Genomic DNA, 25,417 nt, shown 5'->3' on the forward strand with positions numbered 1-25,417 from the left:
GCACTGACTGGACAATGTCATAGTGTGTAAGGACACAAGGGAAAGGGTAAGGCCCAGCTGCCTTCTTTTTCCAGAAGGGATAAAAGAGGAACAGCTCAATGCGGTGTTCTAAGAATAGATGCTTCAGAATTGTTATTTTATTAGGAATGCGAACAGACATGTCAGGACTGGTGACGGGTCCTCTTTAAGTGTCTCGTTAGTAGAAGACGACTTCTGCAGACTGACAAAGTTGTCTTCCTGTCTCATAGTGACTCCAACATAAAAGCCGTGTCTTCCAAGTCCCTGCTTCTGCTTCATACGGGACTGGATAGTGACTTTTATATTTGAGATACCGGGTCCCCGGGGTAAACTCTCATCCTCTGCATACAATCACAATTAAACAAATCATTCAAAGCAGGGAGGACGCCCGGCTCATCTAAGTGCTATGAGCAGCGCCGAGAGCGTGTTACTTACTCATCAGGAATTTTAATGAGGTTTTATAGAAGGTAACGTGTCTTATTATAGTGTCAGAAGAAAACCTCTAATGCATAGCTCAGGAAGTGGGACCACAATACGCACAGTACCTGCCAGAGGAAAAGCTCACTGTAACCCATTGACGCCACATTATGTATATTGTGCATTCTTTTTTGACAAATGTAAAAAGATATTTGGATTTATTTCATAAATTATCTTTACAGTTGTTGGAGCAATTAAATGAAAAATATCTGTCTGCCAGTCGCCACCACTAGGGGGAGCTTAATAAGCAATGATTCAGTCCTTTTGAGGTGAGCTCCCCCTAGTGGGGGAAGAAGGCAGTCAAAATGTTATCCTCTTAGGCAGGGGTGCACAATTTTTTCTAGTCCGGGGGCCACACTGAACCACTCTGAAGGGCCGCCATAAGGCTAGGACTACACAGTGAAGTGTATCATGTCTCTTGCTGTTGAGTGGCTGCTTTAGAACTTGAAAACAGCCACACTGCAGAAAGGTCACAGGAAAATCACACTGTCACTCCGCCTGCATCGTGGTCTGCGCTCAAATGACCTGATAGGTCATCAATATGATAATCCCGGATAACCCCTTTAAAGGGGCATTACCATTTGGGACATTAATGGCATGTCATAAGTATATCTCTTAAATGTCTGACCGGTTCAGGTTCCACTTCCAGGACTCTTAACTATTGGGATGATGAGGTTCCCTTCTTCACCAGTGGGTGTTGTAGTAACTGCTTAACATTTCACATCTACACGTATAAACTACAATGGAGAGAGCTGCAGACATAGACGTCCACCTCTAACTCATCTACTGCTTTATGGCGTGCCAAATAGGGGGTCAGTGCACTCACATTCTCCCGATATATGAGGGTCCTAAAGATGGATATGCAGTGCACCAGCAGTACTTGCCTGTCCCTGCTTCTCAGCTGCACACTACTCATTTTCCCTTTGACATGGAAACTACTCGTGAATGGCCAGACACAAACATGCTTCTCTGTGTGTAGAGCAGGCATGCTCAACCTGCGGCCCTCCAGCTGTTGCAAAACTACAACAGCCTACAGCAGGGCATTGTGGGAGTTGTAGTTTTACAACAGCTGGAGGGCTGCAGGTTGAGCATGCCTGGTGTAGATGGTTGGGGGCTGCACAGAATGGCATCCTGGGTCGCACGTGGCCTCTGGGCCACAGGTTGTGCAGCCCTGCTATTAAGGGGTTGCCCTAAGATGGAAACTTATCACCTATTTACAACACAGGGCATAAGTGTCTGACAGGTGCAGGGGTCAACCACTGAGACCACCGTCAATCATGAGAAGGGGTTCCAGTGTCCCTTGTTTGAATGGAGTGACAGTCGTTCATGTGTTCTAAGTCTATGGGATTGTCAAAGAGAAGCAGAGTACAGTGCTGGTGATATCCAGCAGTTCCATAGTTTGAATGGAGAGGCAGCGTTCCTCGACGATCAGCTCTTTCAGAAGGCACTCCCGTGAGCGCCGCAGCCTTCTCGCAGCATACCCTAGGCCAGCCGCGTCATCTTCATTGGTCACATGGCCCAGGCGCGGCTCAGTCCTATGAGCTGAGCCGCGATACCAAGAACGCTATACAATGTACGGCGCTGTGCTTAGTAAGCTGTGAGGAGGCAACAGTGCTCACAAGAGCGCTGGTGCCTTCTCATACAGCTGATCGGTGGGGGTCACAGGTGTTGGACCCCCATTGATCAAATGATGGATAGGTCATCTGTTATGGTCAGAAAACCCCTTTAATGAGGGCAATGACTGTGGTTCGCAGTGATGTGTGTACCCACTTTTGGTGAAAGCTGGGAACAAGATGGCATTCTTTGGTGGTTTTTATAACTCCGCACATACTGATTGCACGTCTTGAGGAAATACGCACCAGCTGAACATCGGGGTTCACATGTTGCTGCAGAGCCCGCAGGAACGAAACCGAGCTGTCTTCTACTTGTACTCTACAAAACAGAAACACAACATAGGCGATAAGGACTGGCATATGTACTAACATACATCCAAAAGCTGACAATGGAAATCGTGTCCAGAGCATTCAAGGACATGCCGTCATCATCATCCTACAGTCTTCTCTGCACTGACCACAAGAACAAGGTGACGAATGGTCAGCCAGCACCTTCCTACATCAGGCCCCATGTGGTTGCTGCAGCACGTAGCACAACCATAATACAATATACCGGTCTGCGGGGACCCCCCTGCAATCATGATCCTCAATACATATCTCCCAATATTTAAAGAGGAGCTGTCACCTCTCCTGACATGGAAGTTTTAGTAACTACTAGCATTTTTATGACTCCAAGTTGTGCCATTCCTCTATTATTCCTGCTTAAAGTTTACAAATTAATTGCCAGCAGTCTGACATAAAGGTACTGCTGGGTGTTTCCAGTGGTTGGTGTGTTGGGTTCTGTTCAATCAGTGCTGCTGGTGTCAGACTGTGCAGGGACACCCCCCCCAACTGGTAACAGCCAGCTGTAGCTTTACAGCAAGTCGCAGGTAATTCCGTAATAACTTCTAGTAGAAATAACAGAGGAATGGCACAACATAGAGTCATAAGAGTAAATGCTTCAGAATTGTTATTACATGGGGAATGCAGGTAGTTACTAAGACAGACGTGTCAGGAGAGGTGAGAGGTCCTCTTTAATGTAACCGGAATACCCCTTTAAGTTTGGATTAGTTGAAGAGGTCCCGGTACTGTGGCTGTAATAATGTATATACACAGCAGTCTGTTTCCTTCACTTGCCACTAGAGGGAGCCCCTCACCAGTAATATGTTTAGTACTGGTTTATATATAAATCGGTTCCAGTTTGCAGCCCTTTTATGTACTGGGTGCGCCAAACGAGTGATAAGACCGGAGAGCGTTATCTCGGTGACCCGTGCATACACATTACACTCTTAATGGGTGTATTATTATAACAGTGACCTTTGAGCACAAACAGCAGCCCAGCTCAGGACATGACCGGGAACAATACACAGCCATATCATCCTATACGGCCATGTGTGCGCTAAGAGAATATTACCGGGTATGTAGTGCAGCCACCACAGGGACAACGCTTGTTATCAGCGCCGGGCGCTAAACACCGAGCAATCAGATAATCTGATCACACGACCGCCAGGGCCATACGCTGAGAGGATTTCCCAATGTATACCCCCAATGGAAGACTGCGACGTATGACGCTGTATGGGCACACAGTGGTATATTTCGCACATAGGCTCCCATGTTAGACAGGTTGAAAAAAAGACACGGGTTCATCAAGTCCAACCTTCCTCAGATCAATAAAACGACAATGTTAGATTAACCGTTTGCTTACCGCCATACGACTAAAGACGTCATGGCGGTAAGCTCTCAACTGTAACCCAATGTATAAAAGCACCGGGTTACATTGCGATCGGCTGCTCCTCGTGGCACTGCAAATCTCTGCGACCGAGCTGTCCCTAGAGAGCTGCGGTCACAGTAAGGGTCCCGGAGACCAGAAGAAGTGGTCTCCCTGCGTTAGCCTTGCCGGCTGTACAATTTATTGCAAGCCTGCAGTCTGTGAATGAATCCCTTCTTGCCCTGACCGTGGGGTTAAAAACAGAAAAAATAAAAATAAAAACATTAATAAAAAGTGAAAAAATAAATAAATAAAAACGTTATAGCTAGAAATAGTATGGCAGACTACATACAAACATTCCCCCATCCCCCCTTTTTGTTCATTAAAAATAAATATATTTATTAGTTTTAGCAATAGTATAAGCGGACTTTGTGTGTGTAAAATATAAAAACATACACACTTTTTCCCCCTTTTTGCTTTCTTAACCCGTAGGATACATGTACGGTGCTAGAAACTGGGACAGAAATCCCAGCGCCATACAGCTAAGACGCTCTGATCGGGCGGGCACAGGAGCTGCGCCCAACTAATCAGCTGCAGGCGTCCGGCAGTCACTGATAGCCGGACCGCTGCTGTATGCGCCGACATAGTTAAAAACACTGATGCCGGTGCATTAACCCTTGCACTTACAGCCAATGCATTACAATACAGAAGTATTGTAATGCATTGTAAAGGGGATCAGACCCCCAAAAGTTGAAGTCCCAGAGTGGGACAAAAAAATAAAGTGAAAAAAGAAGTTTTACAAAAACAAATTTTTAAGTTTCAAGTAAAAAGGAAAAAAAAAAAGCGTCCTTTTCCCAAAATAAAGTAACATAGTACATAAGGCCGAAAAAAGACATTTGTCCATCCAGTTCGGCCTGTTATCCTGCAAGTTGATCCAGAGGAAGGCAAAAAAACCTGTGAGGTAGAAGCCAATTTTCCCCACTTTAGGGGAATAAAAAATTCCTTCCCGACTCCATTCAGGCAATCAGAATAACTCCCTGGATCAACGACCCCTCTCTAGTAGCTATAGCCTGTAATATTATTACGCTCCAGAAATACATCCAGGCCCCTCTTGAATTCCTTTATTGTACTCACCATAACCACCTCCTCAGGCAGAGAGCTCCATAGTCTCACTGCTCTTACCGTAAAGAATCCTCTTCTATGTTTGTGTACAAACCTTCTTTCCTCCAGACGCAGAGGATGTCCCCTCGTCACAGTCACGGGGATAAATAGATGATGGGATAGATCTCTGTACTGACCCCTGATATATTTATACATATTAATTAGATCTCCACTCAGTCGTCTTTTTTTTAAAGTGAATAACCCTAATTTTGATAATCTTTCAGGGTACTGTAGTTGCCCCATTCCAGTTATTACTTTAGTTGCCCTCCTCTGGACCCTCTCCAGCTCTGCTATGTCTGCCTTGTTCACAGGAGCCCAGAACTGTACACAGTCCTCTATGTGTGGTCTGACCAGTAATTTGTAAAGTGGTAGGACTATGTTCTCATCACGGGCATCTATGCCTCTCTTGATGCAACCCATTATCTTGTTGGCCTTGGCAGCAGCTGCCTGACACTGGTTTTTGCAGCTTAGTTTGCTGTTTATTAAAATTCCTAGATCCTTTTCCATGTCAGTGTTACCGAGTGTTTTACCATTTAGTATGTACGGGTGACTTGCATTATTCCTTCCCATGTGCATAACCTTACATTTGTCAGTGTTAAACCTCATCTGCCACTTATCTGCCCAAGCCTCCAGTCTATCCAGATCCCTCTGTAGTAGTATACTATCCTCTTCCGTGTCAATTACTTTACAGTTTAGTGTCATCTGCGAAAATTGATAATTTACTATGCAAGCCTTCTACAAGATCATTAATAAATATATTGAAGAGAATAGGGCCCAATACTGACCCCTGAGGTACCCCACTAGTGACAGTGACCCAATCTGAGTATGTACCGTTAATAACCACCCTCTGTTTTCTATCGCTCAGCCAGTTACTTTCCCACATACAGACATTTTCTCCCAGTCCGAGCATTCTCATTTTATATACTAACCTTTTATGTGGTACAGTGTCAAATGCTTTAGAGAAGTCCAGATATACGACATCCATTGATTCGCCGCTGTCAAGTCTAGAACTTACCTCCTCATAGAAACTGATTAAATTAGTTTGGCATGGCCGATCCCTCATGAAGCCATGCTGATATGGCGTTATTTGCTTATTTCCGTTGAGATGCTCTAAGATAGCATCTCTTAGAAAACCTTCAAACAGTTTACCCACAACAGATGTTAAACTTACCGGCCTATAGTTTCCAGGCTCCGTTTTTGGACCCTTTTTGAATATTGGCACCACATTTGCCATGCGCCAATCCTGTGGGACATTCCCTGTCAGGATAGAGTCCGCAAATATCAGAAATAAGGGTCTGGCTATGACATTACTTAATTCCCTTAAGGATACGGGGGTGTATGCCATCTGGTCCTGGCGATTTGTCTATTTTTATCTTTTTAAGTCGCTGATGTACTTCTTCCTGGGTCAGACAGGACACTTTTAATGGGGAATTTATTTTTACATTCAGCATTTCATCTGACAGTTTATTTTCCTCAGTGAATACAGTGGAGAAAAAATATTTAACAGCTTTGCTTTCTCCTCGTCGTTCTCTGCGACTCCCCCCTCATTACTCTTCAAAGGGCCGACACCTTCAGATTTATACTTTTTAACATTTATATAATTGAAGAACATTTTAGGGTTAGTTTTACTCTCTTTGGCAATTAATCTCTCGGTCTCTAGTTTGGCCGCTTTTATTTGTTTTTTACATGTTCTATTTTTTTCCTTATAGTTTTTCAGTGCTTCCGTGCCACCCTCCTGTTTTAGTGATTTATATGCTTTCTTTTTGTCATTTATTGCTTTCTTTACAGTTCTGTTTATCCACATTGGTTTCTTTTTGTTCCTTAACCTTTTATTCCCATACGGTATGTACCTCTCACAATGAGATTTTAGGATGCTTTTAAAGATATCCCATTTTGTGGCTGTATTTTTATTTTTGAGGACTTTGTCCCAGTTAGTTAGGCCTATGGCCTCTCTTAGTTGGCTAAATTTAGCTTTTTTGAAGTTTGGTATTTTTGTTCCTCCCTGTAGAAACGCTCTTTTGAATGATAATTGGAAGGTTATTACTTTATGGTCACTATTTCCCAGGTGTCCACCAACCTGCACGTCTGTTGTTCTGTCAGGTCTATTGGTTAATACTAAGTCCAGTGTGGCCGTCCCTCTAGTCGGGTCCTGAACCAGTTGGGAGAGGTAATTGTCTTTGGTTATTGCCAAGAACCTGTTTCCCTTATGAGATATACAAGTTTCAGTTTCCCAGTCTATATCTGGGTAGTTGAAGTCCCCCATAATAACCACCTCATTATGATTTGCCGCCTTGTCTATCTCGTTTAGTAGTAGACTTTCTGTGGACTCTGGTATATTAGGTGGTTTATAATAAACTCCTATTAGTATTTTATTATTATTTTTTTGCCTCCATGTATTTCTACCCACAGTGACTCCACATCTTCATGTCCCTTACTTATATCTTCTCGGACTGTGGGCTTTAGACAGGACTTTACATTAAGGCAAACCCCTCCCCCTCTCAGGTTTTGACGATCCTTTCTAAACAGACTGTAACCCTGTACAATATCTGCCCTGTCATAGCTATCATCCAGCCATGTCTCAGTTATTCCCACTATGTCCTAGTTCTCCTCACACATCACTAATTCCAGCTCCCCAGTTTTATTAGTCAGGCTTCTGGCATTAGTATACACACATTTGAGAGTAAAAAGCAAAATTAGGAAAAATAAATAAATAAAATAAAAACAGTGTCAAAAAAGCAATTTTCTCACAAAAAGTGTAATACCAAGCGATCAAAAAGTCTTATGTACCCCAAAATGGTAACAATCAAAAAATGAGCCCCTACCTGAGACAATCGCCCAAAAAGTAAAAAAATAGGGCTCTCAGAAAATGGCAACATAAAAACAAAATGATATTCTGTTCAAAAATTATTTCACTGTGTAAAACTTAACAAAAATAAAAATTATAGACATATTAGGTATGACCGCGTCCGTAACAACTTGCCCTATAAAAATATCACATTATATGCCCACTCAGGTAAATGCTGTAAAAAAAAAACGCTTACGAACGCGCTGTAAAACGCCCTACGCCCCAAGAAGTACAGGAGCTTCTTTGGGGCGTATTGTCGCACATTCCCGCCCATAGACTTTAGCGGGAACGCGCGACAATGGGCGTTTCTTGTTTGCTCATTTAAAAATGCGCATAGGTACGCTCGTTTCGTCCTTGATAACAGACCACTCCTAGGTAACCAGTAGGGCTGCACGATATATCGAAAAAATTATCGAATCGCGATAATCGCCAAATGCGATATGGCGATTTAACTGACTCGAAAATGCTGCGATTATATACTAAGTGACGTCAGTCACGCGCGGGCTGGCCAGCTCGCTGCAGTGCATTCATAGTGACAGTGAGTACAGAGGCTGGCCGTTTTATCAATAGGAGAGAGCTTGTTTCAGACAGTAGTAAAATACTTTACACACAAAGCCAGTTATGTGCGCAGTTTAGGACACATGAGGGGACACATAGGGCCATGAGGGGGACCAGCATAAGATGCTATATGTGTGTCTTATGCTGGCCCCCCTCATGGCCCTATGTGTCATAGCACACATCCCCTATAACAGTGCCATCCACAGATCCACCTCATAACAGCGCGCCATCCACAGATCCACCTCACATCAGCGTCATCCACAGATCCACCTCATAACAGCGTCATCCACAGATCCCCCACATAACAGCGTCATCCACAGATCCCCCACATAACCTCAAGTCAGTTTTTCATTGGATGCCTCTGTTGTCAATCACACAAACGCACGTATTACGAGCGTTTCCTAAATACAAAAACGCCCCAAAATACACCTCAAAAACGCCTGTAAAATGTGCATACCCAATACGCTCAGGTGTGAACCCAGCCTTAGGGTCTGGTCTGGAGTCTGATGTCTCCCCCACCCCATTCTGCATTTGGCTGCGTGTTACCGCTATGTCCATGCCCTTCACCCCACTCCTTCCGGTGGGTACAGCTGCTGGAGCTCTCATCTGCCTTCTTCTGTTCTCTCTACAGTGGTCCATCTTGCTGCTCCCTACTGATGGCCCCGGCTGCACTCCAACGCCCACTCAATGCAGGCTTAGGTCTGCCTCTTGTTTGCTCTCACCGACTGCAAGGTGTGCGTGATCTCTGACTCTTAAAGGGTTAGTGTGGACACCTTAATCTTCCCCAGCCTATGGCTGGCCAACTCAACTCCCTTTCTCTGGAAGGGTGCCTGAGCTATAGGTTCAAGTTAGCTAGTTTCCAGCAAAAACTACTTTTCCTGTTTTCGGATTTGACCCTTTTCTGACTGACCTAACCTTTGTCTGGTGCTCATTTAAAATTTTTGCTGCCTGCCCTGATTTTTGCACTATTTACTAGACTGCTTGTTTTGCCTGATCCCTCGGTGCTCCCCACCGGTGTCTCTTGATCCCTGTGGGTCAGCAGTCACTGAACGGAGACTACTTCAAGTCCAGATCCACGCATAGGGGTTAAAAGGGTAAAAGTCAGGGTGGGGGCACTTACATAACACCCTTAGGAGTCAAATCTTTTTAGCTGCACAGCGGATCCACAACTACTGCCGTAACTGCAGCTCCTGCAGAAATTGTGTTTTTTTTTTTTTTTTTGGTCGAGTTGCCGACAAGCATGAGATCACTCTCACCTTCCACATACAGCCCCGAACCACCCTGCTGGGTGGTATGGGACTGGCACTTGGCAGTCATATACGAAAACACCCACAGGAATGTCGCTACCATTTTGCATCTTCCTGAGCTTTACTGTACAAAGTTTGCGCTCAGAGACATATTTGTAGACCAACCTAAATTTCCCCGAACTGAACGTCGTGCGAACAAAGGGATGAAAGGGAAAAACCAAAAGCAAACGAGTAAAGATAAAAGAGACCGAACAATATGAACGAGAGCGGGACACAGCGGCATCGTCACATTAATCGCCATCATTTAGATTTCTCCCGCTGTCCTTATTATGCAGATTGCCAGAAAATAGGGCGTTATTCTCTTACACTAAACCCTTAGCTCCTGCCCCTCCCCGCTCGCCCGTGTTCAGGCACACAGCTGACTTGGAAAAGAAGAAGAAAATGCAAACAAAACGCTCTCATTAATCCCTTGTGTGTCACTTTATTTGTGCAGATGAAAAGACTTCAGACATGAAAAAAAATTGCGGCCAATGAAAGGAGTCGCCGCACATTTCCCAAATCAGAGCGGATTTAACTCTTGGGCTTTTGTCTGGTGGCTCAGCCTCTGCGTCACAGCGCCTCTTTGTGAATGGAACAATACGGGAGGATTGCTAAATATACAAGATGCCACAAAGCCTACAAAATATCTCCACACAGCAAATGGAAGCAAGAAAAGTAGGCTAAAGATAATGAAACCATAAGAAGTTACAGCACGGTCCAATCAGGAGCTGTACTCAGAGTTCTGCTACTTTCCTGTTAGTTATTGAACTAAATGAATTTGCATAATCCAGTTTAATCAGGGCCCGCAATTGTGTTGTGGCACACGCGCAGCTGCACCTGTGGGTGTGCCACTGTTGTCTTGGGCACTCAAATCCTGCATTTTACCCTTGGTGCATGGACGCTGGCACCTACATGTATCAGATCACTGATCTGGGCACCTCATGTGAATGTGTATGTTTCTATTACCCTCTGCGCACCATATAGGGCAGTGATGGAGAACAATTAGAGACAAAGTTCCCGCACTGCAACCCAAAACCCATTTATTAAGTGCCAACACGCCAATTTACCCTGAATACTACACGCCAATATAGTATATCCTCCATGTACTTTATCACTTAGCTATAACAACCTGCCTACATTTACTGCGCTGCCCGTGCTGTTCATAGTGCCCCCTGCGCTGATGAATGGCAGGAAAAGTCTAAGGCCTACTGGTACACCATAGACTTTATCCAGGGTGCGGGTGCCTACAGAGAGGGCTCTGAGTGCCGCCTCTGGCATCCGTGCCATAGGTTTGCCACCACCGATATAGGGTGTCAATAGATGGAACTTCTCAAGGCACCATCCAATGTAGGTCCTGTGGTCATTGTACAGTACTCCTGGGACAAGTGGGTTACTACAGCAGTCAAAAAAGGGGGAAATTACATTTCCCAGAATGGTCTGCACCCTGAAAGATACTCTGGTTCAGTACATCAATATTGATTCACTCCAAGTGACTCCACCAGCAGAATAGTGAGTGCAGCTCTGGAGTATAATACAGGATGTAACTCAGGATCAGTACAGGATAAGTAATGTATGTACACAGTGACTGCACCAGCAGAATAGTGAGTGCAGCTCTGGAGTATAATACAGGATGTAACTCAGGATCAGTACAGGATAAGTAATGTATGTACACAGTGACTCCACCAGCAGAATAGTGAGTGCAGCTCTGGAGTATAATACAGGATGTAACTCAGGATCAGTACAGGATAAGTAATGTAATGTATGTACACAGTGACTCCACCAGCAGAATAGTGAGTGCAGCTCTGGAGTATAATACAGAAGGTAACACAGGATATGTACAGGATAAGTAATGTATGTACACAGTGATTCCACAAGCAGAATAGTGAGTGCAGCTCTGAAGTATAATACAGGATGTAACTCACGATCAGTACAGGATAAGTAATGTATGTACACAGTGATTCCACCAGCAGAATAGTGAGTGCAGCTCTGAAGTATAATACAGGATGTAACTCAGGATCAGTACAGGATAAGTAATGTAATGTATGTACACAGTGACTCCACCAGCAGAAAAGTGAGTGCAGCTCTGGAGTATAATACAGGAGGTAACACAGGATATGTACAGGATAAGTAATGTAATGTATGTACACAGTGACTCCGCCAGCAGAATAGTGAGTGCAGCTCTGGAGTATAATACAGGAGGTAACACAGGATATGTACAGGATAAGTAATGTATGTACACAGTGACTCAACTTTTTATGCAGAATAATCTTATATATTGTGAAATGATGGGCATATAGCACTGTGCATGTATGCATGTTTCTATCGGTTCATTTCAATAGGTCTGGTGAATATACCGCTACCAGAAATCACAGCTGTCAGCAAGTAATAACACATCCTACAGGTTAAAATCCAATTTATCTTTTCTCCCAAAGAGAGAACCATCATGGCATGGAAACATACATATAGATCCTTACTACAGATAGAGTAAATTAATTGCAAAATTTGGAAATTTAACCTGAATTTGTGTGATTCCATTTGGCAGAATGAAGGAGAGAGAGAGAGAGATGCGGGTCAGTCAGTCAGTACAGTCCCACAGCCAAGATGTGCCATAATGACACCTGATGTTATGTAATGAAGACGGCTACAAAAAAAACCCATAAAATACACATACAAACATAAAAAGCCTATGGCTTACATTCTGGGGTATTCCACAGAGAAGCCCATTCCATCGCCCACTTTGATCAGACTGTGGACCAGCTTTTCCGCAACATCTGCGCTGCGGTGGCTGAACAGCAGAAGCCAGTTGGACAGAGGCTTGGCGCAGATCATCCTCCCGTCCCGTGTATCTCGAGACCAGTCGGCAGCAGACGCAGGCTGGCACTGGAAAATAAATATTTTATATATCTTTAACCCCTTAAGGACTGGGACCAATTTTGTTTTTTCCTCCCCACATTCCAAAAGCCATAACACGCCATATGTGGGCAAATTTTTGTGTGAAACAAGTTGTATTTTTAATGACACCTTGTAATTTCCCATGTCTTGCATTAAAATGAAAGTGAAATAAAAAGAAAATCCACAATTCCGGCAAGGCTTTTTGGGTTTTGATATTTCAGTGCTCACTGTCCGCTAATGACACGATGTCCTTATTCTGCAGGTCAGTACGATTACGGTGATAACAAATGTGTATAGTTATTTTGTTTAACTACTTTAAAAATAAATAAAAACCTCAGAAAAAAATCTAAAAACTTTCTTTGCATCGCCATCTTCTGCCAGCCATAATTTTTTCATATTTCCATCTACAGGGCTGTATGACGGCCTGTTTTTTGATAGGTGAACTGTAGTTATTATTGGTTCCATTTTTGGGGTATGCATGGCTTTTAGATCACTTTATACTATATTTTTTTACTTTCTTCACAGTGAGGCCTCATTCGCTTCTCCGTGTCTGTGATGACATCAGTGACAAGATGGTCAGTGGTTCATCCATAAGGGTTCCATGTTTGTACTTGTTTCTACATTTTATCAATCAGTTTATGGGGCTCCCTGCAGCCATAGGCACCAGAACGGAGCAGGAGGCACAGCTTCATAGTGTATTGGCCATACTGGGTTATCTGAATGGGAGCGGAGCTGCAGTAACCCGTCATGGCCACTACACTGTGAATGGAGCTGTGCTTCCAGCTTGATTCAAAGTGCTAGCTCCAAAGGGTGTCAGACCCTGCAAATCTGATATTGCCAAGTAGGCTTGAGCGTCTCGACCTTCGGATCATGGATCCGAAGTTGATTTGTTCAAAACCTTTGTTTTTAAAGCTGTTTCCGTAAAATGTATTAGCTCCGTGTAGGTAAAGTTCATATCGCCGCAAGTCACGCGAGACTCCGGTGAATTACTACCGTGTTTATATCTGCGTATTTTAAAACTGTTTAAAACAGAAATCTGAAGTGGGCTTTGGTACCAACGCCCACTTCGGATTCCAATATTAAAATACGCAGATATGAATACTGTAGTAATTCAACGCGACTTCAAGCGAGACGAATTTTGGCTCCACGGAGCCAATATATTTTAATGTTTTACGGAAACAACATTAAAAATGAAGGTTTTGAACGAATCAACTTCGGATCTATGATCTGAAGGTAAATTCGTACAAGCCTATTGGGAGGGAAAGGGGTTAATCCCCGTTTTGTTTCCGGCTTATGATGTAGTGCACAGTCCATTACAAGGTGCTTTATTCTTTCGGGCACTCACGATATTGTCCCGCAAGCAAATCTTTTCAGGTGGAATGACGCGCCCGGTGACAGACAGCTGCGCCTCCAGTTGCAGCCCCCATTTTGCTAGTTGTGCGCTCGCCTCTCGACTCCTGTGAAACACATCGATCAGCACATTAATAATGCACGGCGTTACTTCTGTCACTGACCGGCCTTCCTTTCTGGAAAAACCGAAGTATGGGAAGGTGGCACGAAACAGGATCCTCCTATCATTAAATATAAATGGCGTTCCAGTGCCAACTTATAAGAGGTTTGCTAAGTGCAGCCGGCATCCTTCTCACCCCGGGGGGCAGCAGATAAATCAAGCGTATAAACAGATACATGAATGAGGGAATCCAATCACCGGCTGCTGTCACCTGCAGTTACATTACCGATCAAATGAAATGTGAGAAATGTTATCAGAAGGAATACATTAGTTTACGTTGGCGGAGGAGCAGCATACAGTGCCCGCCGGGAATGTCAATTAAAGGGATTGTCCAGGATCAGAAAACATAGGTCTACTTCACGTGAATGGGGACAAGATGCAATACGGTGAACAATACAGAATGGACAAGAGCGGCAATGTTTCTGGGGAAAGAAAAAATAAAAAGGCACATTTCCCTAAATTTTCCCATCACTAGGCTATCGTTGATCGTGGGGTTTGACTTCTGGGACACCCTCAAATCCGTAGAACAGCAGGGCGAAAACCCCATTGGCAGTTTTACAGGACAGCGGGGGCCATTTACAAAGATGAGCTCTTCATGCCAGTCTTTGTTCTCCCCCCTGCGCTACTGAAGGGTTTGCCTAATTTATGGTTGGACATAAATTAGGTGCAATTCCGGCAGTCCGTGCCCCGGACTGGAGTGTTCCTCTCATACGCCTGTTTTCATTCGTAAAAGATAGTAACTTTGCCAGAGCTGAAATCCTGGCCCCCGCTACTCCTGAGTGGAGAATACAGAGACCCCAGCGCTCCCACAGTGAAGATACCAGCAGCACTGCGCATGCAGTTCTTTCGCAAATTAGAGGTCGAGCAGGGGTTTTATATTGGTGACTTATCCTCCGGATAGGTCATCAATATCTGATTGGGGGGGTCCAACTCCCGGAGCCCCTGCCGATCACCTGTTTGAATAGGAGGCGGCGCTCCATGTGGGCATAGTAATTACAGTACGACAATGGGCAGTGTAATAAGCCTGGAAAAGAGTCACGGCCACCTGAGAAGAGTCATGGTTATTCATAAACTAACAGAAGGAGCCGGCTTCGCTCGGGTATATTTCATCTATTTCATTTAATGTTTGTGTTTGTCATTAAAAGATATCGACAGTATCCACTATAACAGTGACATCTACAGTACCCCGCCCCTTTAACAGTGACCTCCACAGAGGCATGCCCCCTTAACAGTAACATCCACAGCACCCTCCCCTTTAACAGTGACCTCCACAGCGGCCGCCCCTTTATTAATGACCTCCACAATACCCCGTCTCATTAACAGTGATTTCCACAATAACCCGCCCCCTTAACAGTGACCTCTAAAGCACCCTGCCTCTTAACACTGACCTCCATAGCACACTGTTCCCTTAACTGTGACTGCTACAGTTCCCTGTCCAATTAACAGAGACCTCCACAGCGCCTGCCCCTTTAACAGTGACCTCAACAGCATCCTGCCCCCTTATCAGTGACCTCCACAGCAGCCTGCCCCTTTAACAGTGACCTCGACAGCATCCTGCCCATTTAACAGTTACCTCCACAGCGGCCGCCCCTTTATTAGTGACCTCCACAGTACCCCATCTCCTTAACAGTGATTTCGACAACGCCCCGTCCCCTTAACAGTGGCCTCTACAGCAATCTGCCCCTTAACACTGACCTCCATAGCGGATCGTCCCCTTATATGTGACTTCCAAAGCAGCCTGCCCCTAGGGTGGCTAGAGGTCCGGTTTTAGGCCAGACAGTCCGGCTTTTAGACTACCTGTCCTCCGTCTGGCGCAGGGCCTGGACGAACACAGGTTTGTCCTTTTGAACAGCTCACTCTAAGACAGCAGCACTGTGTTGTCTGAGTGTGAGCTGCAGGGAGAAAGTCACCGACCCTCCCACCTCTGCAGCTGAAGGAAGCTGATTTTTACCTTAATTTTTTCAATCCCCGTCGGCTGTGGAGTGGGAGGGGCGTGACCTAACTGGGTCGGGGCATGGCTTAGTGGGACCTGCGGGCGGGGTTTTTAAGTTGTCTTTTGAGGTGGCCTGAATGACCACCCTACCTGCCCCTGAACTGTGACCTCCACAGCACTCCGCTCCCTTAACAGTGTCATCCACAGCGCCCTGCCCCTTTAAAGTTGACCTGCAGCACTGAAGAAAAATGGCTGGGCTAGTGTAAAACTGCGTGTATGTGGAGACTAAGGACCTGCGAGGTCATGTTAAGGGTCATGTGACCGTGATAAGGGTCATGTGACAGTGTGTATGGCAGTTGGGATATGAAGAGAAAGACCTGCAATGTAGGTCATGTGATGTGCCATATTTGCATTTTTGTTGAAATATCTCAGGAACAGTACGTCCCAGAGAGCTGAGATCTGGTCTAAAACCTTCCCGGACACCTGATGTACCTGTGTGCCAAATTTCGTGATTGTAAATGCGACGGTGCGGATTCCTTTAGCGGACATATATACATACACACATACACTCAGCTTTATATATTAGACTAGCAGAAGGACTCGGCTTCGCACGGGTATATGTCATCTATTTAATTTAATGTTTCTGTGTGTCGTTAAAAGATATCGACAGTATCCCCCATAACAGTAACCTCTACAGCACCCCGCCCCTTTAACAGTGAACTCCACAGTCCCCCACCCCATAACACTGCCCCCCCCACTTTAAAATGGGACCTCCACAGCAGACCATCCCATTAACTTTGACCTTCACAGCAGCCCGCCCCTTTAACAGTGAGTTTCACAGCACCCCACTCCCTTGACAGTGACCTCCTCAGGGGCCCGTCCCCTTAACAGTGACCTCCACAGTACCCTGCTGCCTTAACAGTGACCTCCACAGTACCCTGCTGCCTTAACAGTGACCTCCACAGTACCCTGCTGCCTTAACAGTGACCTCCACAGTACCCTGCTGCCCTAACAGTGACCTCCACAGTACCCTGCTGCCTTAACAGTGACCACACAGTACTTCGCTGCCTTAACAGTGACCTCCACAGCAGTTGCCCCTTTAATAGTGGCCCCTGCCCCCTTAACAGTGACCTCCACAGAGTCCGCCCCTTTAACAGTGACCTCCACAGCGGCCTGCCCCCTTAACAGTAACATCCACTGTGAACGCCTAACAGTGACCTCCACAGTGCCCACCCCTTTAACAGTGACCTCTACAGCGCCCTGCCCCTTTAATGCTAGAGCTACACGGCGACATGTGTTGCGTGACATTTTGTTTCAACTATTTTTATAATGATAGGCTATGGTGTTGCACTGCGACATGTGACATGCTGCGACTGCGACACGACAGTCGCAAAAAATCCATCCAAGATGGATTTTTCTGCGACTGTCACGTCGCAGTCGCAGAATGTCACATGTCGCAGTGCAACACCATAGACTATCATTATAAAAATTGTTGCGCGACACATATAGCAGTGTAGTTGTGCCCTATGTGTCGCGCGATACGTGTCGTCGTGTAGCCCTAGCCTAAAGCTGACCTACAGCAATGAAGAAAAATGGCTGGGTTGTTATGGAAACCTGGAGTAAAAATGTGTGTATGTGGAGACTAAGGACCTGTGAGCTTCTATTGGCTGATAAGGGACATGTGACCGTGTGTATGGCAGTTGGGATATGAAGAGAAAGACTTGTAGGCTTCTATTGGATAATATCTCAGGAACGGTACATCCTAGAGAGCTGAGACCCCCACAAGATTTCTTTCCAGGTAGCAAGAGATGTGTATACCAAGTTTAGTTTAAATCGATGGCTGCGTTTTTGAGTGATCGTGGAACATACATATACATCCTTCTCTATATAGATAGATTCCTGCTCGCCCTGTCCACCTGCTGATGATTGACAGGCCTGTACCCAGTCTGCAATGATTGTGATGTTGGTTCTCAGCAACCACTTACTTTTAACTTTTAAATGACAGATCGCTGAAATCAGCTCACCTGTCTCTACTTTACACTGCCGTTAGTATGGGCAGCATAAAGTTGATGACAGGTTCCCTTTAAAGTCCATCTGTCAGCAGTTTTGTACCTATGACACTGGCTGACCTGTTACATGTGCGCTTGGCAGCTGAAGGCATCTGTGTTGGTCCCATGTTCATATGCATCCGCATTGCTGAGAAACATTATGTTTTAATATATGCAAATGAGCCTCTAGGAGCAACGGGTGTGATCACATTTACACTGCCAGGTCCTGTCAATCAAAGTGAAGGGCGCAGCAGGTGCAAAGAGAGCTGAGCCTCTAGGTGTAATATAACGCCCCCGTTGCTCCTAGAGGCTCATTTGCATATAGGGAAACATCATTTTTCTCAGCAATGCGGACACATATGAACATGGGAAATAGAACAAAAAAATAGAATATGTCCTATTCTTGTCCGAAATTGCGGACAAGAATAGGCAGTTCTATGGGGGGTGCAGGCCAGATGTATTGTGGATCCGCAATGCACTACGGACGTGTGAATGGACCCTTAGGCCTTTCACACGGGTGTTGCGGGAAAAGGTGCGGGTGCGTTGCGGGATCATGCGGGATTTTTCCGCACGAGTGCAAAACATTGTAATGCGTTTTGCACTCGCGTGAGAAAAATTGCGCGTGTTTGGTACCCAAACCCGAACTTCTTTGCAGAAGTTCGGGCTTGGGATCGGTGTTCTGTAGATTGTATTATTTTCCCTTATAACATGGTTATAAGGGAAAATAATAGCATTCTGAATACAGAATGCTTAGTACAATAGCGCTGGAGGGGTTAAAAAAATATAATAATAATTTAACTCACCTTAATCCACTTGCTCGCGCAGCCGGCATCTCTTCTGTCTTCATCTTAGCTGTGTGCAGGAAAAGGGCCTCTGGTGACGTCACTCCGGTCATCACATGGTCCGTCACATGATCTTTTACCATGGTGATGGATCATGTGATGACCCGAGTGACGTCACCACATGTCCTGTTCCTGCACACAGCTAAGATGAAGACAGAAGAGATGCCGGCTGCGCGAGCAAGTGGATTAAGGTGAGTTAAATTATTATTATTTTTTTTTTAACCCCTCCAGCGCTATTTTACTATGCATTCTGTATTCAGAATGCTATTATTTTCCCTTATAACCATGTTATAAGGGGAAATAATAATGATAGGGTCCCCATCCCGATCGTCTCCTAGCAACCGTGCGTGAAAATCGCGCCGCATCCACACTTGCTTGCAGATGCTTGTGATTTTCACGCAACCCCATTCATTTCTATGGGGCCTGCGTTACGTGAAAAACGCACAAAGAGGAGCATGCTGCGATTTTCACGCAACGCACAAGTGATGCGTGAAAATCACCGCTCATGTGCACAGCCCCATAGAAATGAATGGGTCAGGATTCAGTGCGGGTGCAATGCGTTCAACCCGCGCGGAATACTCGCCCGTGTGAAAGGGGCCTTAATCTCCAGCTTGCACTTAATCCCTTTAACCGAATTCACTAGGCACAACTATGACTAACTCAGCTCTGCTACATTATTAAATGTCTTTTTAGCATAATCTTCTAGATAAAATACAGTCCTCTCCTTTTACACAATGAGCCCGGTGTGATATCTGGGAAAGATCTTTCTACCCTTTACATTTTTAATGCTAATACATTGAAGGGATGCCAGAATCTGCTCCATAAACACTTCAATCAATGGGAACTGATACTTATAGCAATATCCCCTGCCCCTACCTTCCTAGACATAGTTAAGGGATACACACGAGTTACTAAGCCTCGCTCAATCATTTATCGGAGGTCATTTTTTTAATGTGATTCCTGTAATGGAAACAAGTCAAAAGCAAGTTCAGTGAATTACTCCTGGATGTTGTCTGCCAGCGTCTGCAGCCTCTTCTGCCTGCGCTCCGGGTTTAATTGCGTTTCCAGCGACAGGTCTTTCATCAGTCGGAAGTCCGTAAGCGCGCGGCTCGACAGCCCTAGTGATAATGCAGAAACGGGAAAATTGACAAAATAAAACACGTTTGACATACCTATAGAACGACTGCGCTATGTAAAAACACAATGTAGAAATCCTTATAAAATCCATCAAGCTCACCCTCCTCGTGCACACAAACATATTTTCTTATCGTGTCCGTTCCGTTTTTTGTTTTTGTGGACCGTAAGCGGAACCATTCACTTCAATGGGTCCGCAAAATCAACGGAAGGTACTCCGTGTGCATTCCGTTTCCGTATATTTCCGTTCCGCAAAAAAGTAGTGCATATATGATGTAATTTGAAGGGGGGGGGGGCCATGCTCTGTAGTTTACATTTACTAAGGGGCGTGCACATTGTAGTAAATTAGGCAGCCATGCTCCTGGAGACAAAAATAAAACTGTGGTTTTTTGCTTTTACGCCTCGACAGGACTATTTTTCCCGTCAAGTATAACGGAACCAAAAGGAACTGTCATATGTCCCCATAGACAAGTATTAAGACAGAGAAAAAAAAACGAATGCCTCTTAAAAGCTTCCGTTTTGCATCCCGTCCTAAAATTCCATTATAAGAGAACAGAATTCCATACCGCAAATGTGAATCCGCCTTTAGCTTTAGTTCTTCTGATCCGTCAAAAGAAGAGGAAAAAAAACAGGATCCTGTAAAAAAAAACTGATCCTGTTGCCATTTCTGTCTGAGATCCATTTTTTTTAGCTGGAAAACAAAAAGTCCTGCATGCGAGACTTTTTTCTGTCTAAAAAAACGAATCTCAGATGGAATTGGCTCAAAGAGATGACAACTGATGCAACAGGATCCAGTTTTTTTGTTTTTTTACAGGATCCAGTATTTTTTATTCTCTCTCTTTGATGGATCAGAAGAACGGAAAGCGGTGATGTGAACTCAGAAAGATTGCCCTATTTTGCAACTTTTTGAAGCCAGACTTCTAGAGCAGAGGGTTCTTTAAATTCCACCCTTTGCATCTAGCTGGTTGTAACTTCTACTGAAAAGTCAACTGTTTGCCCGTGGTGTCGGAAAAGGACGCGTCTGATGCGACAGGCCCTTTAACTATTTATGTAAATGTATGATGCAGATTCCCTCGAGTCCACCGCTTCGATTGGAATGACTGCGGTACAGAACCGTGACACTCTGCTTGGCACCCGAGTAGTTAAAAAGATGAACGCTGCTTGTAGCTCTCCTGGCAGATGAGTATAGAGGCGGAGTGGGTGTCTGACAGCATCGCTGGCACACTGTACGCTGCATTTACATCAATATTTAATGACAGGCGCTTCTTTGCAATGTGTCGGCCTCATCTGTGCATTAGCGTGCAGAACAATGCTGCGCTCATCTGGAGGTGCCCTGTGCCAGGAGCCGTCTGGTAAAGATACACTGAAGTGTGTACATCAAGCAAAATACATGTCTTGTTAGACCCGCGTGTGATCAGTCGCGTTGCCAAGAATTTCACTTTCACTTGTCCCCGGCAGAGACCTGCTTTCACCGAGCGGGGCAGCTTTAGAGTTGGATAATTATCTCCTGCAGCTTAGGGTTTTATCAATGAGATCTGATGTCGGGGGGAGCTGGCATAGCCCCGGCTAAGGGATATCACAAGATGGATGATATTGTTTTCCACTGAGATAAGCGGCGCCGTATGACTCTAGCAGCTGCTAATCACATTCCATTCTATGGAATTATATGGGTTTAGTGAGTCTTTAGAGCATCTGTCAGCAGTTTTGTACCTATGACACTGGCTGACCTGTTACATGTGCACCAGGCAGCTGAAGGCATCTGTGTTGGTCCCATGTTCATATGTGTCCGCATTGCTGAGAAAAATGATGTTTTAACATATGCAACTGAGCCTCTAGGAGCAACGGGGGCGTTATATTACACCTAGAGGCTCTGCTCTCTGCAACTGCCGCGCCCCCTGCACTTTAATTGACAGGGCCAGGATTGATCACGTTTATACTGCCTGGCCCTGACAATCAGAGAAGGCGGAACCTGTAGGAGTAATGGTAACGCCCCCGTTGCTCCTAGAGGCTCATTTGCATATATTAAAACTTTATTTTTCTCAGGTGCATGTCCCATCATAGATTAGGCACATCTTTCGGCAGCAACGCCAACGCAAAAGAAACTAAAAAGACCATCAATAAATGACCCCCAATGATTGGCAGGATGTATTGGCCCCTGCAGCTATAAACGATGCCCCTTACCAGTGACATAGCACAGTTCTGGAAGTAGGTGAACAACGAGGGGAGCGTCAGACGCCTCGTTCTTCTTCACCCTCAAGCTGCTGACCAGCACGGGCTGGAATAAGTCAGTCAGCTCCAGATTGTATTGCTAGAAAAAGAGACAACGAGTAAAGTACTGACAGGTCACCGCACCACAACGAACCAATTAATTGGCGACATTACTAGCTATAGCTAAAGGGGTTCTCTGGGATTTTTATATTACAGGGCATCTGTTAGCAGTTTTGCACCTATGACACTGGCTGACTTGTTACATGTGCGCTTTTCAGCTGAAGACATCTGTGATGGTCCCATGTCCATATGTGCCCACATTGCTGAGAAAACTGATGCTTTATTATATGCAAATGAGCCTCTAGGAGCAACGGGGGCGTTACCATTACTCCTAGAGGCTCTGCTCTCTCTGCAACCTAAGCACTATGATTGACAGGGTCAGGTGTGACGATGTTTACACTGCCTGGGCCCGTCAATCAAAGTGCACAGAGAGAGCGGAGCCTACAGGTGTAACAGTAACGCCCCCGTTGCTCCTAGAGGCTCATTTGCATATAATAAAACATCATTTTTCTCAGCAATGCGGGCACATATGGACATGGGACCAACACAGACGCCTTCAGCTGCCAAGCACACATGTAACAAGTCAGCCAGTGTCATAGGTACAAAACTGCTGACAGATGCCCTTTAATAGCCTATTCTTAGGATAGGTCCTAAAAGTTTGATCTCTGGGGGTCTGACACCCTGCACCCCCACTGATCGGTTGTTCCGCAATATCTCCGGCAACAAAACTGTATCCACTGTGTAATGGAGAGAGCTGGTCACTGCAGCACTGCCCCCATTCACTTCAGCAGGAGCAGTCCACTACACGTCGGACGACGCTGTCTACTTCCATCATCGATGATACTGCAGAACAACAGATTGGTTGGGGGGCCAGAATTTGCATCCCAGCAACAAAAATATTGAGGACCTATCCCAAGGAGAGGTCATCAATATATACATCCTGGAGAACCCTATTAACTAAGAAAAGGCTGAATATTACTTTCAATGACTTGAATGAGCCATAGTTGGGTGTCCGGAGCCATTGAACGACATTGATGATTCCCTTAGCCCCGTAGATTACCCTCCAGCTCTGTCTTCAGGTGTCTCAGCGACAGGAGATAACACTGCCATACCGTGACATCCCTTATACCTGCTTATAATACTCCACGTAGGAAATCTTAGTGCCGTCTTTTTTCGAGAAAGTGTCCGTGGGTTTGATTGACCAATCAATGTCATCCACTCGGTAGGTTTTGTTGTTGTATCTAATGAAAAGAACATATATTTTGTAAAATATTATAATATTTAAAAATACATAAAAGATACATGAAAAGACACCTGGGGAATGTATTAGTGTATTTTTCCCTTTGTAAGACGCACTTTTTTTTACCCCAAAAGTGGGAGGAAAATGTCAGTGCATCTTATAAAGTGAATACTAATGAGCGCTTTCATTATAAAAGAGCTCATTAGTATGCAGGAAGCGTGGGGAGCGGTGAGTATATCACTTCCGATGTGGGCTGTGCTCATCGCTCCCTGCTCTTCTTCCAGGTGGCCACTCTGTCCTGACTGCGTATAGCATAAGGACACAGACGAGCACTATGACCTGATGCTGTGCAACACTGTGCTGGCAGACGTCCATGGAGCTCTGAGTGCAGGAAGAGCAGGAGAGGTAAGTTGTATTATTTAATGTCTCATCTGAGGTCTGGTAAACATTGGGGGTCCGATCTGAGGTCTGATAAAGAATGGGAGTCTGATCTGAAGTCTGTTCTGAGGTCGGATGAAGATTGGGGGTCTGATCTGAGGTCTGGTAAACATTGGGGGTCCGATCTGAGGTCTGATAAAGAATGGGAGTCTGATCTGAAGTCTGATGAAGATTGGGGGTCTGATCTGAGGTCTGGTAAACATTTGGGGTCCGATCTGAGGTCTGATAAAGAATGGGGGGCTGATTTGAAGTCTGTTCTGAGGTCTGATTCTAATTGGGGGTTGGATCTAAGGTCTGATTCTGATTGGGGGTTGGATTTGAGGTCTGATTCTGATTGGGGGTTGGATCTGAGGTCTGATTCTGATTGGGGGTTGGATCTGAGGTCTGATTCTGATTGGGGGTTGGATTTCAGGTCCGATTCTGATTGGGGGTTGGATTTGAGGTCTGATTCTGATTGGGGGTTGGATCTGAGGTCTGATTCTGATTGGGGGTTGGATCTGAGGTCTGATTCTGATTGGGGGTTGGATTTGAGGTCTGATTCTGATTGGGGGTTGGATCTGAGGTCTGATTCTGATTGGGGGTTGGATTTGAGGTCTGATTCTGATTGGGGGTTGGATCTGAGGTCTGATTCTGATTGGGGGTTGGATCTAAGGTCTGATTCTGATAGGGGCTCTGATCTGAGGTCTGATTCCGATTGTGGGGGGGGGGGGTCTAATCTGAGGTCTGATGAAGATTGGGGTTCTGGAGTGAGGAAAAAAGTTTTTTTTCAGATTTTCTGCCTTTAAAACCTAGGTATATCTTATGGTCAGGTGCATCTTATAAAGCGAAAAATACTGTATGTTTGTATGCCAGGCAAAAATGCCAAAAATTGCAACTTTTTGCCCTTTCTACCTCCCTCACCACTTTAACAAAAAGTAGGCAGGGGATGGGTAGGAGGACTTTTGTATTGAGCAAATACAAAATACCCATGAAGGGCTGTATGCTTGCACTATATAGCTGTATAATATTTCTCTTCTGATTAGTTAAGCCCACGTCACCCCATGGCAATGGCTGAAAACTTCATCCCCGGCCTTTTAAAGCTTGGGATGCCGAAATCAACAGTGATCAAATGGAACAAAAGAGGTGGGGTCTCTTTAGCAGTGGTTTTAGGGTCCATTCACACATCCGTAAGTGTTTTACGATCCGCAAATTGCAAATCTGCAAAACATGGATACCAGCCGTGTGCGTTTTGTGGGACCACACATGGCTGGCCCTATGATAGAAATGCCTATTCTTCCCCGCGACTGCAGACAAGATTAGGACATGCTCTGTCTTTTTTGCAGGGCCGTGGAATGGAAATATGGATGCAGACAGCACAGTGTGTGCTAATGAAGAAAGACCGGCACTCACTGTAGTCTTCAACACAAAAGATGATGTCTTTATTGGTCACATACAATACTCTGTGACGCGTTTCGGCTCACATCGGGA

At 45.1% G+C, this 25,417-nt stretch overlaps 1 protein-coding gene across 1 annotated transcript in view; it reads right to left on the reverse strand.

Moving 5' to 3' along the window:
* PIWIL4 (piwi like RNA-mediated gene silencing 4) overlaps positions 1-25,417 on the reverse strand; it is a 323,109-nt gene that overhangs the window by 41,277 nt on the left and 256,415 nt on the right. The window contains exons 8-13 of the mRNA XM_040422480.1: positions 23,402-23,513; positions 22,186-22,312; positions 19,871-19,988; positions 13,883-13,994; positions 12,341-12,525; positions 2,355-2,427 (exon numbers count right to left, since the gene is read on the reverse strand). Of these exons, the coding sequence (XP_040278414.1) occupies positions 2,355-2,427; positions 12,341-12,525; positions 13,883-13,994; positions 19,871-19,988; positions 22,186-22,312; positions 23,402-23,513 (727 nt within the window). The remainder of the gene's footprint in view (positions 1-2,354; positions 2,428-12,340; positions 12,526-13,882; positions 13,995-19,870; positions 19,989-22,185; positions 22,313-23,401; positions 23,514-25,417) is intronic.

Source organism: Bufo bufo, chromosome 3, assembly GCF_905171765.1.
Source record: "Bufo bufo chromosome 3, aBufBuf1.1, whole genome shotgun sequence".
NCBI lineage: Eukaryota > Metazoa > Chordata > Amphibia > Anura > Bufonidae > Bufo > Bufo bufo.